The 17,481-nt window shown below is 42.2% G+C and overlaps 1 protein-coding gene across 2 annotated transcripts in view; it reads left to right on the plus strand.

Moving 5' to 3' along the window:
- LOC309370239 (rho GTPase-activating protein 8-like) overlaps positions 1 to 17,481 on the plus strand; it is a 39,418-nt gene extending 21,937 nt beyond the window's left edge. The window contains exons 8-13 of one of the 2 annotated variants that reach the window (XM_081911809.1): positions 2,132 to 2,242; positions 3,442 to 3,515; positions 8,475 to 8,552; positions 9,902 to 10,030; positions 11,733 to 11,836; positions 15,089 to 17,481. In XM_081911809.1, coding sequence (XP_081767935.1) covers positions 2,132 to 2,242; positions 3,442 to 3,515; positions 8,475 to 8,552; positions 9,902 to 10,030; positions 11,733 to 11,836; positions 15,089 to 15,286 — 694 coding nt within the window. In that variant the 3' untranslated portion in view covers positions 15,287 to 17,481. The remainder of the gene's footprint in view (positions 1 to 2,131; positions 2,243 to 3,441; positions 3,516 to 8,474; positions 8,553 to 9,901; positions 10,031 to 11,732; positions 11,837 to 15,088) is intronic. The other variant, XM_081911810.1, reaches the window with a different exon arrangement.

Here is a 17,481-nt window from a genome sequence, read left to right on the forward strand (position 1 = left end):
CCCTAGCAAGCGTTGTGTCTATGTGTGCTAAGTGTATTTGTAAATACAAGTATGCCCATGCATTCTTGTTGTTATGGCTTTAAATATTCAAATGTATGTGTACAGTATCTTAGCTGTCCACTTAAACAATGGCGGTGTATAATATGGCCCTTTGGTCCAGCCTTGCACAGTGGTCACCTTCCCAGGTTTTCTGCCCAGAAGCTGACCTCCCACAACTGAGGAAATGAGAGAGCCGTGTGCAGTCCATAGGTTCACTCTTCTTGATGTTCAAAAGTGTGAGGTGTATGAAGAGCATAAAGTCAGAGGAATAGAGTCAAAGAGTGCTAAGAATTGCAGTTGCAGCTGCCATGGTACTGCATTTGGAGGAGAGTTGGAATGTATTGATGTTGGAAGCCTCCAGTGCCGGGTTGCCAGAGTAGGCACCAGCGTTTTAGGGGCCCTGTGACAAAAACCCCAAAGAATATTGATTTGATAATTTGGCAGCCCCCCGCCCCAAGATTTTGTCTGCCTTGGGGCCTCCACAGGGTTTAATCCAGCACTAGAAGCCTCTGAACCAAGATGCACAAGCTGACTAGTTAAGCCTAGTTAAACAAAAGAATTTGGTCCTGCAAGATGTGGTTATGGTGGACAACCAGGATGGCTTTTAAAGGATGGGGGCTATCAGTGGCCTCTAATCCTTACCTCCAGGATCAATGGCAATATGCTTCTGAATATCAGTTCCTGAAGAGCACCAGCGGGGAGAGGGCTGTTGTGCTCATGCCCTGCTGGTGGGCAGCTGGTGGGTCACCCTGAGTGCAGGGTGATGGAGGAGATGCGGCTTTTGTCTGATCTAGCAGGGCTCTTCTTAAATTCTTTCTCATCTTACTCTTGTGTAGCTTTAATGACAGAAAAGAGGGAGGGCAGGACACACGCAGTTGCCATACAACCAGAGAAGCAGGACACTGTTGTGCTGCTGCATTCCTGGTGCTCTCTTTCTCATGATCTTAAGGGGCTAAAGGCCTTTTCTTTTCTTTTATTTTTATTTTCATTGACTCAGAATATTTATAGATCTCCCCCCCCCCTTTAAAAGAGCTCAGGGCAATGGATGTCAAAATAAACAGGCAAAATACAACACTCTCCCTCCTCAAGGTCATTGCGAGAAGCAAGATTCCAGCATTAGTGCTGCAGTTTTCAAACTACAGTGGTACCTCGGGTTAAGTACTTAATTCGTTCCTGAGGTCCGTACTTAACCTGAGACTGTTCTTAACCTGAAGCACCACTTTAGCTAATGGGGCCTCCTGCTGCCACTGCACCGCCGGAGCACGATTTCTGTTCTCATCCTGAAGCAAAGTTCTTAACCTGAGGTACTATTTCTGGGTTAGTGGAGTCTGTAACCTGAAGCATATGTAACCTGAAGAGTATGTAACCCGAGGTACCACTGTAAAACAAAAACATTGTTTAGACCTGAAGTACCCATGAGAAAACTGTTCTAGCAGAGTTCACCTAGGCCTTGAATCCATATAGACCCAATATGGCTGCACTTTTTCATGCTTTAGGTGGTTAATCTCATCTAAGGTAGGGTTACCATACGTACAGAATTTCCCAGACATAACTGGGATTCGGCCATCAGAAACAGTGTCTGGGCAGGAATCTCTTCAATGTCCAGGAAAATCTGGACGTATGGCAACCCATGTCAGAAGTTTCATTTTTTTGCTGAGATTAAAATCAAAAAAAGCTCAACAACTTTGGTGTCCAGAGATTTTCACTTTGGAAATATGCCAGCCCTAATCTAAGGTGTGTCTCACAAATATTCCTTAAAATATGTTCTTTAAACAAAAAATAAAAACCCTACCTGAAGATAAACAGCAATGTTAAGGTATTCCCTCTTGGTGCAATACAAAAGAATACCAAGTGATGTCAGCTATCGGATAAGATGAAGTGTAGTCCAGCAAGTGGGGAATTGAGAATAGCACGTGGTACATTTTGTTGATATTTTATGTTTTAATATTCTGTGAAGAGATTGCAGTCTGAAATTAAGATTTCAATGTGATTGAACTTCTAGAACTTGTTATACATCTTTGTAAGTTTTTCTTGAGAAACATGAATGATTTCAACATCATTCTTGAATATTAAGTGTACTTTTCTCCACTAGACATGATGAAAATCTTCGGACTAAACAAAAGAAAAAGCCACCTACTGCAGTGAAGATTCCTCCACCAAGACCCCCTCTTCCAACCCAGCAGTTTGGTGTCAGCCTCCAATAGTAAGCCACACAATTTCTTTCACATGTTGTTGGAAAAAAGGAGTTTTCTTTTTACTCAATCTGGATGAGTCGCCATGTGTTTCTTTGTTCTCTTTCCCCGTCTCTCTTCCTCACAATGCTTAAAACTCCTTCAGTTATGAGTGCCTACATTACAACAGAGAACTCAGAACATTCATGGTCTACGGTTTCTCAGAAACAGATTTATTTTTGAGACGTTAAAGAAAGGAAGGATAAGGAAGCCTGTTCTTAATGACTGTGAAATGACTACATACTGGATGAAATCATTCAGTAATCTGTAGAATACAATCTATAGGTATGAGAAATCCTGTGCATTTGTATGTGAGGCAAAATCATTTTTACACTAGTATATTTTGTTAATTATGTGTGGACCAACCCCAGCTGACTTTGGAACTGGTCTGGCCTAACTGGATTTCAGACTGTGTTTGGATTGGGTTCATGGCTTTGATGCCACATTGCCAGATCCTTTCCACATGGACTTATCTGCTGAGGAACCTATCAAATTGAGTCATGCAACTAACTGGGTCTGCTAGACCCAAAATTTGTAAACAACGTGGAATAATCACTTCTGGGGCCCTGAAGCTTAAGCTTCATTAATTTCAAGGGAGATCTGCCCCTGCATTCCTTATACAGAACCAAATTTCTTTTTATTGTAAAGAACCAGAAAACAGATGCTGTTTTGCAGGTTTGGATCAGCCACAGAAATCCATCACTGATGAGGGGGCTTACCTCTGTCTTCATCTAGGACTGCCACACTGGATAAAAACCCCTTTCCTTCCTATTCATTCTTTTTTACCGCAAGGTGGTAGTAAAGATTTGCTTTCTTGGAAAGACGTATATGGACCCCTGCGGAATACAAGATTAGTTAACTACAGAAATGTTCCTGGTATCTGGAGACTACAGAATGGATCAGGAACATTTCAGAGATGAGCTGGGTTATAGTTTGATTACTCATCGCTTGCTGAGTCACAGCTGAGCGTGTGAACAGACTCCATTGAGCAGCATGGTGCTTAGAAGTGCTCTGAATTTTCATTCATTTGTAATTTATTTGAGATGGCTTATTCACACAGGACGCAATGCTGCAGTAATCAGCTGATTCAAATATGAGCTGTCCTTGTAAGAAAATGGTATGGAAACCCTGTGAGAAAATTGTTCAGATTTGTTTTTCTTTCCTCCAACAGTCTCAAAGCTAAAAACAAAGGCGAATTAATCCCACCAGTAATGAAGCACACAGTGTCTTATCTAAAAAGGAAAGGTAAGGATTTACTTTGGCTTTAGACAAAAAAGATTTTGTGATAAATATCTGGGATGGGGAGGGAATTCTAGCAGTAAGTTTCCACGGTGAAAAGCAGCTGTAGGGATGGAGTGGATCAGACCACAGAGCCACATGGGTGAAATGAAAGAACCCAAAATGCATTCTGTTCTAAGCATCTAGCTTCACTGCTTCCTTGAATAAAGGTCCTATATTTACAGTGGTCTGAATATTTATACAACACCATTACCCACACACCATGCACTAGTGACTTTTTGCTTATAAGGTCAGGAAATGGCAAGTGAAGCTATCTTTACATCCTGGGCTAAATTGTTCCATTGATTATTAAGTAGAACTTCCCGTAAGAATCAATGAGGAACTCTGCTTCCAAAATAGAAATGTCTGTAGCCAACTCTCCCTTCCCTTCCCTTTGCATATGCTTTTAAATAAAAGAGTTACATACACATACCTGTCAGTTGGACTTAGGACTGTGATTCCTGACTACTCTGTTAATGCAGTATTGTAAAATATGTACAGTGGTACCTCGGGTTAAGAACTTAATTCGTTCCGGAGGTCCGTCCTTAACCTGAAACTGTTCTTAACCTGAAGCACCACTTTACCTAATGGGGCCTCCCGCTGCCGCTGTGCCGCCACCGGACAATTTCTGTTCTCATCCTGAAGCAAAGTTCTTAACCCAAGGTACTGTTTCTGGGTTAGCAGAGTCTGTAACCTGAAGCGTCTGTAACCTGAAGCGTATGTAACCCGAGGTACCACTGTATATGTGTTTTTCATGTGCAGATTGCTGATTAAACACAGGAGCCATTCCCAAGTCGTTAGTTTCTGCTCATGTGCTATTAAGTAGCACACCCTTGCTTTCACTCTTCTCTTGGCCCTTGCATCCAAGCCACAAAATTTGTCTTAGAAAGGAGCAGGGACTACTACACCCACTGACCACCGCTGGTTATTTAGAAAGGTGCTTGTATCCTCCTTGAGCCTTCCTTCTCAGAGCCAACACTGTCATTCTTTCTCTGCTACCCTTTCATACTTCTGAAAACCCTGCCTCCAGCATATCAGCAGTTTCAGTCAACCTTCTGCCAATCTCACGGAATCCTTCCATCCCTTTGCTATCAAGATGAAATCCCAGGGCATCACTCAGCTCAGCGGTTACCCTCCCTCCCCCCCGCCAAGGGTGTAGGGGGAAGCTGCCTTACCACTCAATGCTTTGAGTATCCAAAATGTGGCAAATATCAACATTCATACCTGAAAATTGGCAATCTCGGGCAAATTTTGTGAACGTTAGCATTCCCTGGTGTTTGTCTTCATTTGTTGGGACAGCCCTCAAAAGCTTATGTGGCTGTCAGTGTTCACTGGTGCATCCTTTAAGTATTTGGACCGTCACAAATTTCATCTGGGGTTGTCAACATGCAAATGTCATTTGCTTGTTTTCAGACATCCACAGTGGTGGTGTATTTCTTTATTTGGTGCATTTGTTAGCTGCTCAGCCAGCAAAGTCCTGTTATAGATACAACTCAGAACCACTGTGTATACTGTGTACTGTATTTGTATTTCACCTTTGAATGTGGGTTAAACTGACATACAGAAAAGCAGCAAATGTGAAGCAGGTATTAGATTGCTTTCATTATGTTTCAGATACTTAATCATAGTGGTAAACATGGGCTTATTTTATTCTCACATCACTCCTTTTAAGTAGGCTAGGCAGAGAGAGAGAGAGAGAGAGAGAGAGAGGGAGAGAGAGAGAGAGAGAAAGAAAGCCAACCAGAGAGGTCACCCAGTGAGCTTTTGGCTAGAGGGGAGATTCAATCCACTCTCATCCAAGTCCAGTCTTAGGGCAGGCTGGATTTGGATTGCATATACGTAAATATTTATTTTCCTTTCCTGTGTCAAGGATTGGGGGGGGGAGGTAAGCATTTGAAATTACATTCTTAAATGTACATTTTGAAAATTCCTTATTATCTTTGAATGTGTGAGAACTTATGCCAGTATTCTGTCCGTATCCAGAGCTGGAACTAGAACATGCAGTTGAGAATAAATCACACTGAGCTCAACAGGATTTCAATGTTTGGGTGTGTTTGTGGGGTTTTTTGTTTTGTTTTCCCCCAGACTTCTTTAGTGAAAGTTCAAAAAGTACATAATTATATGTGCACGAAACATGATGAGACAAAAAGAAATAGCACCCGGAGGAGGAGGAGGAGGAGGAGGAGGAGGAAGAGGGAAAATAAAGGGGGAACCCAAAACTGTATACTTTACAAAGTTGTTATTGTGCCTCACCAGATCTTAAGCTATTACAATATTTGTAAGAATGGATTCAAAATATCATTGAATTTGTCCATGGCAAGTCTGTGTTTATATACACGTTGTTCAAATGTTGTGAGTTTGTGTAAGTCTTCAATCCAATCATAGAAGGGAGCTGCATTTTTATTTTTCCAATTCATCAGTATCAGTCTTTTTGCTGTGGTAATTGCACAGAGAGTCCACTCGTATTGTCCTTTTGTAAGGTTCCATGTGCTGGAATATTCAAGATAATATTTTGCTCTGTAAATGTAAGGTTGTTCCATACAGTTCTGTTGATAGTTTCAGCTACCTTGGGTTTGTTGGAATACATATAATGCTAAGGCAGAAGACTGAACTACCCAAGGCTATTCTGTATCTCTAGCCAGGAATTTGAACACAGACCTCTGAAATCCACACCCAGAAAAACTCGTGTTCAGATAACCAATCAACCATTTTGTATATTTATCTTCCAAAAAGACCAAGGGATATCCACTCATATCTCAGGCTGCCTGATTAATGCGATCTCTGATATGAATAATAGGTCAGACCATTATTTCATATTTCTATGCTGTAGTTAAATGTTGCTCTGTCCTCAAGACTGGCAGGAAGGCTACTCGGCAAAGGTTTGGTGCTATGGCACTGCTAAAGTAAGAAAGATGTGAGTCTCAAACAACCGTTCCAGACAAGCACAGCTGCTGTCTGTAATTCAGATTAATGTCTTCAATTAAGGCTTGCTGCAAGTCACTTTAAACTAAAGCATACCGGGAAAAACAAAACAAAAACCCAGCCTGCTAAAAGGAAACATTTATTATGCAGCACTTTACACAAGGAGATCTTCAACAGACAAGAGCATTAACTGTTAAATAAACTCTCGTGAACCAAAGAACTGACTGCTTGAAAATCTATCCCAAGTGAAACTTGTCTAGGCTGTAGAAGATAAGGGCAAACTATTCTGCCCACAACAAAATTGGGAGAATGAGAATGAAAGTTGTCATTTGGGACAGGAAAAAGAATAAGGCCACTTTTTCCAGATAGCTGGGAAAGAAGAAAGCTTGGACCCGAGCAAGGAAATCTGAAAGAGAACTCATTTGTACAACAACAACAACAACAACAACAACAACAACAACAACAACAACAACAACAACAACACAAGCTGTGTGTTGGTGACAAAATCACTTCCCATTTCTACTTTTTAAAAGATGCATGGTGGAGCTGCAATGTTGCTAAGCTCATGGTTCCAGTGCTGCACAGCTCACATGAATAGATGGATTGTGTGAGTGGCTTCTTCATGCAACTGAATCTTCTCATGCTCATCATAATCAGTTCACAATCTTTTAAGGACCAATGGAAATGCTCTTGTATTTATGGGTCAACTCAGATGCCCATTTAGAGTAGCCCAGTGAGCCAACTACGTGGAGACAACTCCCAGTCAGGGCCATCCCATCCATGAAGCAGACTGAGGCAGCTGTATCAGACTGCAACATTGAAGGGGTGCCTACGCAGGCATGCCCACTGCTGCCACTACCACAGAAGTGAGGAGAAACAGCTATGACAGCTTCTGGGTTGTGGCGAGACTTCAGCCCCACCCAATCAAACAAGCCTCTGTGTGATCTTGCCAGGAGCGCCGGGTTCCACCCAATATTGTGGGTGCCTGGTGCGCACAAAGTCACACACGCTGCACATGATGTCACACACTGGGAGGAGCCCTGGCGAACTCTCCGAAAGGCCCAGAGGGGCCTGCTACGGCTGCCCTCCTTACAGTAGAGGGAGCCTGGTGCAGCCAGGACAGGGCCTACTGGAGCCCACGTAGCTGAGAAATATTGAGGAGGCCTGGCCCCCTCATTGAAAATTTTGTGGGTTTCTTGGCACCCACGGCCCCGCAGAGATGGTGCCAGTGGATCTCACTGGAACCTGGAAGTTGCAGTTGCACAACCCAGGTAAGTGAGGCTTTGGTGGGCATCGCATGGCATGCCGATTCAACAATTCCCCGGCTAAATCTGACCCACTTGCAGGTTCATTTTAAGGTACTGGCATTATCCTATGAATACCCTAAAGTTTGGGGCAGCCTCTCTGAAGGACCATCTTCACCCTTATGACCCTGCCTTAATATTAGCATCTGAGACGTTGCTTTGTAGTCCACCATTGAGACCTGTCATATTAGTGAGTACCAGGGATGGTGCCTTTTCCGTGACCAGCCGCCACCACACCGGAAATGGGTTTGATACTGTATATTTGGCCTTTAGGAAAGCTTTAAAGAGTTCTTTCATCCAGTTGAGTAATTTTATGATGCTGTGTTTTAACAAATGTTTTATCTCTTGCTGCCATCCTTTAACATCATTTTAACTGTTAGAATTCAGAATTTTAGGGCATAGTTGCTATGTGATGATGTTGCAAACTTTCTTGTGAGGGTACATATCCAAAAAACCAGGTCATAATAAATAAACCTGACCCTTCCTGACAGCAGTGTGTACCTAAGCAGAGCAACTGAAAAATACACTCCTGTACTCACGTGAACCACCACCAGGGTGCAGCGCCTGTGTTTGTGAGCATACTTAGTCAGACATCCCTTTCTCTTTGCACTGGAGACTTAGAGATCCGAACCAGCACAAAGATGTTTGTGAACAGCAATTTTATGAGGAATCCTATTAATGCTTCCCCACCTCCTTACAGGACTCAAAGCAGAAGGACTGTTTAGACGGTCAGCTAGCATACAAAGTATTAAGGAGATTCAGAAACTTTATAATCAGGGTAAGTTTTCATCTGCTGTAATCAAAAGATAATAATGATTTTTAAAATATTGTTTATTTTGGTGAGCATGGATTCCTTATTACTCTATTGGTTAATGATAAGCTGATTTGTAACCTGAAATGTCATGTTGTGTAAGGCTGTCTTCAGTGAGTAGTTGATTAATCATCTGCCTTTTAATTGATGACATTTAAATAGATGTGCATATTACCAGATATGGATTCCTTTGGGGAAATTGAAAGAAATTTGAGATTGTGTTTGTATAGTAAATGATAAATTAATGATAAATTATAGCTCATTGTTATGAGTAAAGGCTACCCTTAATTATTTTTCCCATTCGCTATTACGCTAACCTACCAGAACCATAATAATAAACAATTAATAGATAAACTAGCAGGATCTTAATTTTTAGCCTTACCCATTGAAATTGGTCCATGCTAGTTAATCAACTGAAACTTTTAGCCAAGTTCAAAAGAATTACAATGAGTGTACTCAGTTGGATTTAGGCAGCCTCTTGCTAGGGCACAAGATTTGCATCCATGAAGTCCCAGGCTCGGTCCCTAGAATCGTCACTTAAGAGGATCCCTTACTTCACAGACTAGCTGATTCAAAATGTTTGACTGCAACAGTGAGCATGGCCAATGATCAGGGATGATGGCAGTTGTAGCCCAACAAGATGCTGGCTAGCCCTGGAGTAGACAGTACTGTTCTGGATGAATCAGTTGTCTGACTATAAGGCAGTTCTTTATCTTGACTCACTCCGCCTTTGAATGGCAAAGTTACATTCCATATCACAAACCCATTTGAAGGTCCTCTATGTTTCTTAAGTGCATGAGGGCTGCTTTTGCATAAACACAAATCGAAAGACTCTTTGAGAATTGGGAAGAGTTGTTCTGTGGGTCCAGGCTATAGCTGACAAATCTACTGGTTGAAGTAAGGGCAATATGTCATCCTAACATTAAGATAGGCAGCAACAACCTGTGAAATAACAGTAGGCATTTGAAATGTTTTGAACACTGAATAATTACCTGATGTCATGAAAGGGATGAAATCAATTGGTTGGGGAGTTACAGCGCCTATTGTGGCCATAGAGACCAATACAGGAGAGACATGTTTTATTGCAGCTGGTTTCTTCTCTCTGCATTCCTCCCAGCGACCATTCTTCATCTGGTCACACCTGACTGTCTTCAGGGGCTGTGATCCTCTGCAATAAATTCCCACCGTGCAGGGTTAATGTTGCCAGCCTTCATGTTATGTTTGCAGACATCTTCATAATGCAGTGTTGGTCTGCCTACAGGCCGTAAACAGGTTGTAAAACTATATTGCTAATTTGGCTTTTTTTTTTAACATAGGAAAATCTGTTAATTTCGATGATTATGGAGATATCCATATTCCTGCTGTCATACTTAAGACTTTACTCAGGGAACTCCCAGAGCCTTTACTGACCTTTGAACCCTATGATCAAATCATTGGAATTACTAGTGAGTAAATAATAATAATAATAATAATAATAATAATAATAATAATAATAATAAATAATACAGTGGTACCTCGGGTTACGTACTTAATTCGTTCCGGAGGTCCGTACTTAACCTGAAACTGTTCTTAACCTTACGCACCACTTTAGCTAATGGGGCCTCATGCTGCTCCCATGCCGCCGGAGCATGATTTCTGTTCTCATCCTGAAGCAAAGTTCTTAACCTGAAGCACTATTTCTGGGTTAGCGGAGTCTGTAACCTGAAGCGTATGTAACCTGAAACGTATGTAACCCAAGGTACCACTGTAGTAATAATAATAAAAAATAATAATAATAAATAATGTGGTTCTGATTTATCTGTGATTTCTGCCGTCCAAAAAACACTGCCAGAACTGAGCACTTGCAAGTCCCATGGATTTCTGTGGAAGAGTTGACATGCGTTGCAGTACAGTGGTGCCTCGCTAGACGAAAAGAATCCGTTCCGTGATTCTCTTCGTCTAGCGGTTTTTTCGTCTTGCGAAGCAAGACGATTGACAGCTTAGTGGATTAGTGCTAGAGCTGTCAAGCGGCTTCCAGCGATCAGCTGTTAAGCGGCTTATCAGCGGAACAGCTGATTAGCGGCTTAGGAAAAGGGCAAAAAAGCAAAAAAAAAACCGCCGGGGGACGCAAGATTTTTTCGTCTTGTGAAGCAACCCCATAGGGAAATTCGTTTTGCGAAGCGCCTCCAAAACGGAAAACCCATTCGTCTAGTGGGTTTTTCATCTTGCGAGGCGTTCGTCTTGCGGAGCACCACTGTATTCACATCTGTCTGCATGAACCATGAGAGTTAGACACATGCTTTTCTTTTACAGACCCCTAGAATTTTCAAGACTTTGCAGGCCTACAAGTGGAATCAAAGTTCCCATTGCAGGGGTTCACATATTTTGGTTGGGCCTTATAGTCAGCCCTGATCCTCCCTCAAGTGTTGTGGAACTTGATACAGGGAAGGAGTCAACCATTTCACACGGGACTGTGCAGACACTGAGAAGAAGCAAGAATATTTTGCTGTTTCCAGTGCTGGATTTAGAGCAGTGCAAATGCTTTTCCTGCTCAGGGCACCAAGCCAAGGGGGCACAAAATGGAGAAGAGACATTTGGGGACACCAAATTTTGGCCTCACAAAGGGTGCCATATTACAAAAGATTACCAAACCCTATCCCTGCTGTTTCAAAGTGTCTGCAAAGGGTGGTGCAAAATTAGAAGCTGATCCCTCCTTGGTGCCAAGTGCCCTGCATCTGCCAACTGATTAGAGGAAAGAATGTCATTTGTCTTTCTTGGCATGAAGTGAACCTCTGAGTCTTCTGCATTGTGTGGAGAAGTAGGGTGAGGGGTGTGCTGGGTTGCAGCTTGTGTTTGTGTGTGTTTTGGTAAGATCACATTAGAACTCAGGTTCCCACTAGCTAATGGAGAAGTGGTGCAGTCTTGTTTAGATTGAATTTGGATATGGAAGAGATTTGGGTTTGGACAAAGGGTTCCCAGGCAGTTTCATTAGAGGGTGTAAACTGGAACTGCAAGTGCATTTTGTCCTCCTTTATTAGCCTGTACCAGACAAAAGCCTTGACAGGTAAGATCATTTGGGATCAAACAAAGACATACTGTTCCTCTCTGGCAATGCACCTCTTTGACTCTTTATCAACATTAGTTATAATAAATTCTGTGTTCTTGCAGGTGTAGAAAGTAGCTTACGGGTGATGAACTGCAGAGAAATTGTACATGGACTTCCTGAGCAAAATTATGCTGTTCTGAAGTTTCTTATATGCTTTCTCCATATGGTGAGTAGGAATTAAATCCTCATGATTGCTGCTGTTTAATTCTGAAGCTGTTGTGTAACAACTGGTTTTAATTCTAAAAATTGCAAGGAGGCTGTGAAACATTAATTGCCAAAACAGCAGTTACAAACTGCTGCTGTCTCCAGTAATAATAAAAGTCAGAGCAGACTAATGACCCCAATGATAACTTTAGTATAAACCCCTTTCATAAATAACCCATAGTGCCATGTAAATCCAAATAAAATCAAATAATCCACTGAACCGCTTAAAAGAAGCATTTACAAGCCTCTCTTGTTTACTTCTTAAAGCTTTCCCTTGATTTGTAGGCTAGATCCTTAAACGTGTGAACATAAATAATACTTTTTTCCACTGTGAAAACAAAACTATAAAGTCTGTCAAAGGATGCCTCAGCCTAAATTATACAATGCAAAGTATGGCCAGGTGTACCTTGCCTCGCCTTTACTTATTCTCTACTGTTAAGTACGTTCAGAAGATCTGGACTGAGATCTGGAATGCATGTTAAAGTTGCTGCAAGGATGCCACAAGGAAAAGTCTCTCTGTGGCAAGATATTTCCTCCTAAAACCTAAGCTTCAGGTGGCAAAAGGGGTGTGCTGTCTTCCCATGGGACAGTGGCCAACTGCACAGCAAGTCCCTGGCTAGTGGTGGATGGAGAACTAACTCACTGTGCGACTATCATTTTCAGCAACCTCCTTGTGACCACTATAACGTGCATTTAATCCAGCTTCAAAGCCACATTTAGCCAAATAACAAAACAACAGCAGTCTGGAGACCTGCAACCATCCAGTTTCCAGTGGCACCTATTGAAGTATGTGTGCTTATCTTTTAAATCTGCTGCACTCTGACCACTTTTTCCAGCGTGGGAAGTCTTTTCACATTCAAAAAAGAATGACATCCACATGTTGATCATAGCAAGGGACAGTTTTGCTGCAAATACACGTGGCTGTGAAGCTCCAGTTCGTCACAGTTGCCCAGAGCATGCACACCATTTCCATACACATTTATTCAGCTGCATGTGATATAATATTAACATTGCTTTGCGGGGTTTGTCTCTCTGTTGTTATTGGGGGGAGGCTAATAAGCTGGAGAACAGTCCATCTGGAATCTCTAATGCTCAGGCCTCACTGAAAAGAGCCACCATTCATTCCAAGTGAGAGCTTGGAAAACTTATTGGTGGCCCATGGATCAAAAATATCCATCACTCACTCTGTTGCCTGTAATGATAACTGAAACCTGCCTCCTAAGGCAGTTGTCTCGCTGGCATTCACAGTTCCTTCATCACATTGAACGCCAGCCCTAATTCTGTAATGGCCTCTGCTTTTGTTGAGCCCAGAGAGGCTGCACCTTTTTAAAAAGCAGAAGTGCCTGGACCATGTTGCAGATGGGTTACTACTAATAATAATTTTATTATTTATACCTTGCCCATCTGGCTGGGTTTCCCCAGCCACTCTGGGTGGCTCACAACATATATAAAACATATATAAAACTAGACTAAGTGGCCCCTGTGATGCAGCAAGGTGATTCTTTCATTCTGCCTCAGTTTCCCTTATAATAGAGCCACTTCTGCTTACACAGTACTACAGAATGCATCAGATACCTTCATCTGTCATTGCTTAATATAATCTCCAGAAGCTATTATGAAAATCCTCACCTCATTTGCTATTATTTTAGCTACAAATATCTCTCCTCAGCATTATGGATCTAAGTGACTTTTTGTTCCAGTAATAGACATGCCGTTTCAACACACTTCTCAACGCTCAAGGTGTTAATGAGGTGTGCAAAAGTACTCTGTGATGTCTCTGGTAATTGGATAACAGAACATAGAATTATTTTTGAGTGTCCCTTATTATGTAAAGTGCAGACTTGAGTTGATTTTGGTGCTCAGATCTGCAGTTTTTGCTGATCCTTGTTTTTTCATCTTCACTGTCTGAGGGAACACTTTACATTGGAAAGGTCAAGGTAGTGTGAACATCCTGGGAGGGCAGCTGAAGATTTTCAGTTGACATAAACATCAGGCAGCTTTGTGCAGTTCAGCTTGTGGCAGCAACATTGGTGGTCAATAAAGTTAGACATTTCAAGCCAAAGGATGGGTATGGACGCCACCACACCAGCACCGGGGGCATTATTGCTTAAGCAGGGCTCTTGGGGAAGTCTGAGGCAGGCAAAAGGGACGCTGTGAAGGTGCTCATGTGGGAAGGCTTGAGAGACAGGGAGCCTCTCTTGCACAGCTGTTTGAAATGAAAAGCTGCAAGTCCCCTGCAGTGGACTCAGGTGATAAGTGCAGAATGTTCCTGATATATATGATGGAAACATTGGACACTGTCTCAGTTCAGAAAAGGATTTTGCCTACTTAGGAGTGTCTCTTGCTCCAAAGACAACTCTCATCCCACAAGTCCTAGAGCCTACTAATAAATCTCATTCTTACCTCTGTGAGCATGGCTACAAATGAGATCAGTACAAGCACATCTGGCTTGTAATGAATATATTTATTGGCAGGCACACTGAAAAGTAAACATCCACTACCACGACAACTTACTAAAATTTTAACAGACAACATAAAAGTATAACCAGCATAGAAGCATGGAATGGGAGAGTTGAAAGCTACCACGAAAGTCATCTAGTCCTCTTGCTCAGCCCATGACCCTGAGATTAAGAATCTTAAACTCTACTGACTGAGTTATCCCAGGGACTCCCATCCCTGGGAATCGCCACTGCAGACTACCTGAATAAAGCTAGCAGGCCACTCGTGGTCCATGGACCCCCACTTTGAGAACCCCTGGGATAGGAGAAAGCTGAGGGCCTGGCTCTGGCCCCCATCCCTGGCCCCCAAGGAGGGGAAGGGATGAGGCAGCTTGATGCTTCTGAAAGAACCTTCCCCTGGTGTCTCACATAACACCACATGCCTCTTCGTCTCTTGAGAACCCTCATGGGCAGGCAAACCGGTCAAACTCCCCTAACTCCATCTCTACTTTGCTGTTCAGAGTTGGAATCAGATAACTGTTAGAGTTATGTATACCTGTTCCACTGTACCTGCTAGTAAACAAATGCTGCATCAATTGTTTATCTTATTTTATTGCAAGCCAGTTCAGAGGCTGGGCAGACTTCTTGGCAGGGATGCAGAGTGTAGAATGAAATCTTTAAAGTGGAGGCAGCTGTGCCTCCAGTTTTGAATAGTTAGCAGTTTGGTCCTCTGTGTGTTTTGTGCTTAATGATCTGCATGTGTTGCCTCTTTCCAGGTGTCACAGGAAAGCATTTTCAACAAAATGACTGGTTCCAACCTGGCTTGCGTCTTCGGCCTGAATTTAATCTGGTCACCCAAAGGCACTCCTTCTTTCAGTACTCTGGTACCGATAAATATTTTCATTGGGTTACTGATAGATTTCTACCCCACAATCTTCAGTTCTCGAAGTGTACCTGGTGAGCAGTTACCTTGAAAACATACAGTACTGGGATGCACCTCTAGGAAGGACACTCATTATTCTGCGCTAGGCGCCATTGAATCTCTTTTCAGTGCATACAGAAATGAATTGCTTCACATGAAGAAGCCTTGTACAAAATAGGCTTATTCCTACTGGCAACTCCAGGTGCCAGGTGTGTGTGCCTTCCAAATCTGCTACCTCTGTTCCCTTGGTTGATGCCAGAGATTGGATCTGGGACCACTAACATACAAGACAGGGCACTTTTCCACTGAGCTGTGCTCCCAGTCAAATTTCTCTTAAATTTTTCAAAACACATGACTGTGTAACATCTACAAAGCTATCAGTACAAAAAAATATTAGTAATTTTGAGGAAGCAAGGTGTAACAGTTGATTTAGATTTCATTCCTTTAGTAATGTCTGCCTTTTAAAGCATTTAAGTTGCAAACAGTCTTAAATTACTTATACTGTAGCCCACCTGTGATAGTTGGATGAAGGTCATTATATAAATTTAATAAGTAATATTTTTTGCTATGTTTTCTCAGGAACACTTTATACATTTATGAATCCAATGCTGTATAAACTGTGTATATATGGATTTTTGTATAGTAAGTGTTTATTGTATGTGAAATCCCTCCTCCAAGGGTTCATGGGCTTGGGCTGATAGAGGGGAGTCACATGAGTCCTCCTCTAGAAAGATGGATTTGGTCTAAATCTAAATTCAGTTGATCTCTCATCATGTGGCTCAGAAACTGATGGCTGACAGCCTACTGACTGGCGCCTAGCAACAAGTACATACTGCTATTTTAGCTGCCGCTAGATAATTATAAATGTATCCTGGCACCCTCATTGTTTACCATATTTAGAAATGACCTAGAGCCACTTGGCCACCCGCCCAAACTTGGGGTCTGGAGGACTCCATTATTATTGTATGCTGACAACGCAGCCATTCTCTCATGTTCCAGACCAGGTCTAAATTATCAACTAAAGAGGTTCATGCCTTATTGTGTACAGAATGGCCTAAGAATTACCTTTGGGACATCTAAAATTTGGGTTTTTGAAAAGAATCTTTCCCACTGCAAATGGTCACTAGATGAGCACGCCCTCAATCAGATTAGAAGCTTCCAATACCTGGGGCTGACATTCCATCACATAACGACATGGATCACCCATAGATCTGCAGCCCTCCAGAAAGCACAAGTTAGTCAATCAGCCACTTTACTAAAGGAGGCCAGTATATTCCACCTGCCGTCAAAATATTCAGGACAGCTGCCGAATTACTATATGCCTCTAATATCTGGAGTGGAGGATTAACATCTGAGTTGGATGATCTCCAGGCTAAATTCTTGAGGGCTGTCCTCCAGATCCCCACATTTGCCTACCTCAGTCATTTATTGGAAACTTGGGAATGCCCTCTACTGACCTGGGCCTGGTGGGCAGCCTTCAGATACTGGCTTAAAGTCAGTGTTTTCATATTGGGGACAGGAGTACTACAACATCTAGCTCAGAATGAGTATGTTAATTTCTGGTCCAAGTGCAACGCCCAAAAATCTCCCTCAATTGGGCTGTCCCCATTTCTTCTTGAACACTTGGGCTTCAACATAGCCTTTAAATCACTAAAGCAAAGACTGTGGGCCGTTGCCTATGGTGATCTGCAGACCTGTTCATACTCATCCTGCTCACCAAGAGCTGTGAGCTTACAGTATGTCGGGACATTTCACATAGCTGAATATCTAAAGAACTTGACAGTGGTCAACTACCGCAGACTTTTTACCGAGGCCAGACTGAATGTGTTTCCTTCTAAAATGCTCCAAGGCAGATTTGTGGGTATTTCCTTACTCTGCTAGATTATGCCCCTGTACAATTCAGGAAGTTAAATCTATGCAGCATATTCTACTGTCCGGCAGACTATACAAGCAGGTCCGACAACAAAAGGTAATTTCTTTAATTGCAAACCTTCCAGGAAGACCTGCACAATTTTATGTTAGGTACCTATTAGAGGATAGGTTTCCCAGTGTATCTTTGGCAGTTGCCAAGTTTCATTCTAAGGCGGACAGGATCAGAGAGCACTTTGTATTAGTTAAAGGTCTGAAAGAAGCTTAGTTTTATCTGATGTCCAAGTAGTAAGTATGTTTTATGTCTTTTTATGTACTGGAATCTATTGGTGAGTCTTTGGACTGCAATAAAAAATTGATTGATATACTTTGACCACA

The sequence above is a fragment of the Podarcis melisellensis genome, assembly GCF_964234715.1.
Source record: "Podarcis melisellensis genome assembly, chromosome: 5".
Lineage (NCBI taxonomy): Eukaryota > Metazoa > Chordata > Lepidosauria > Squamata > Lacertidae > Podarcis > Podarcis melisellensis.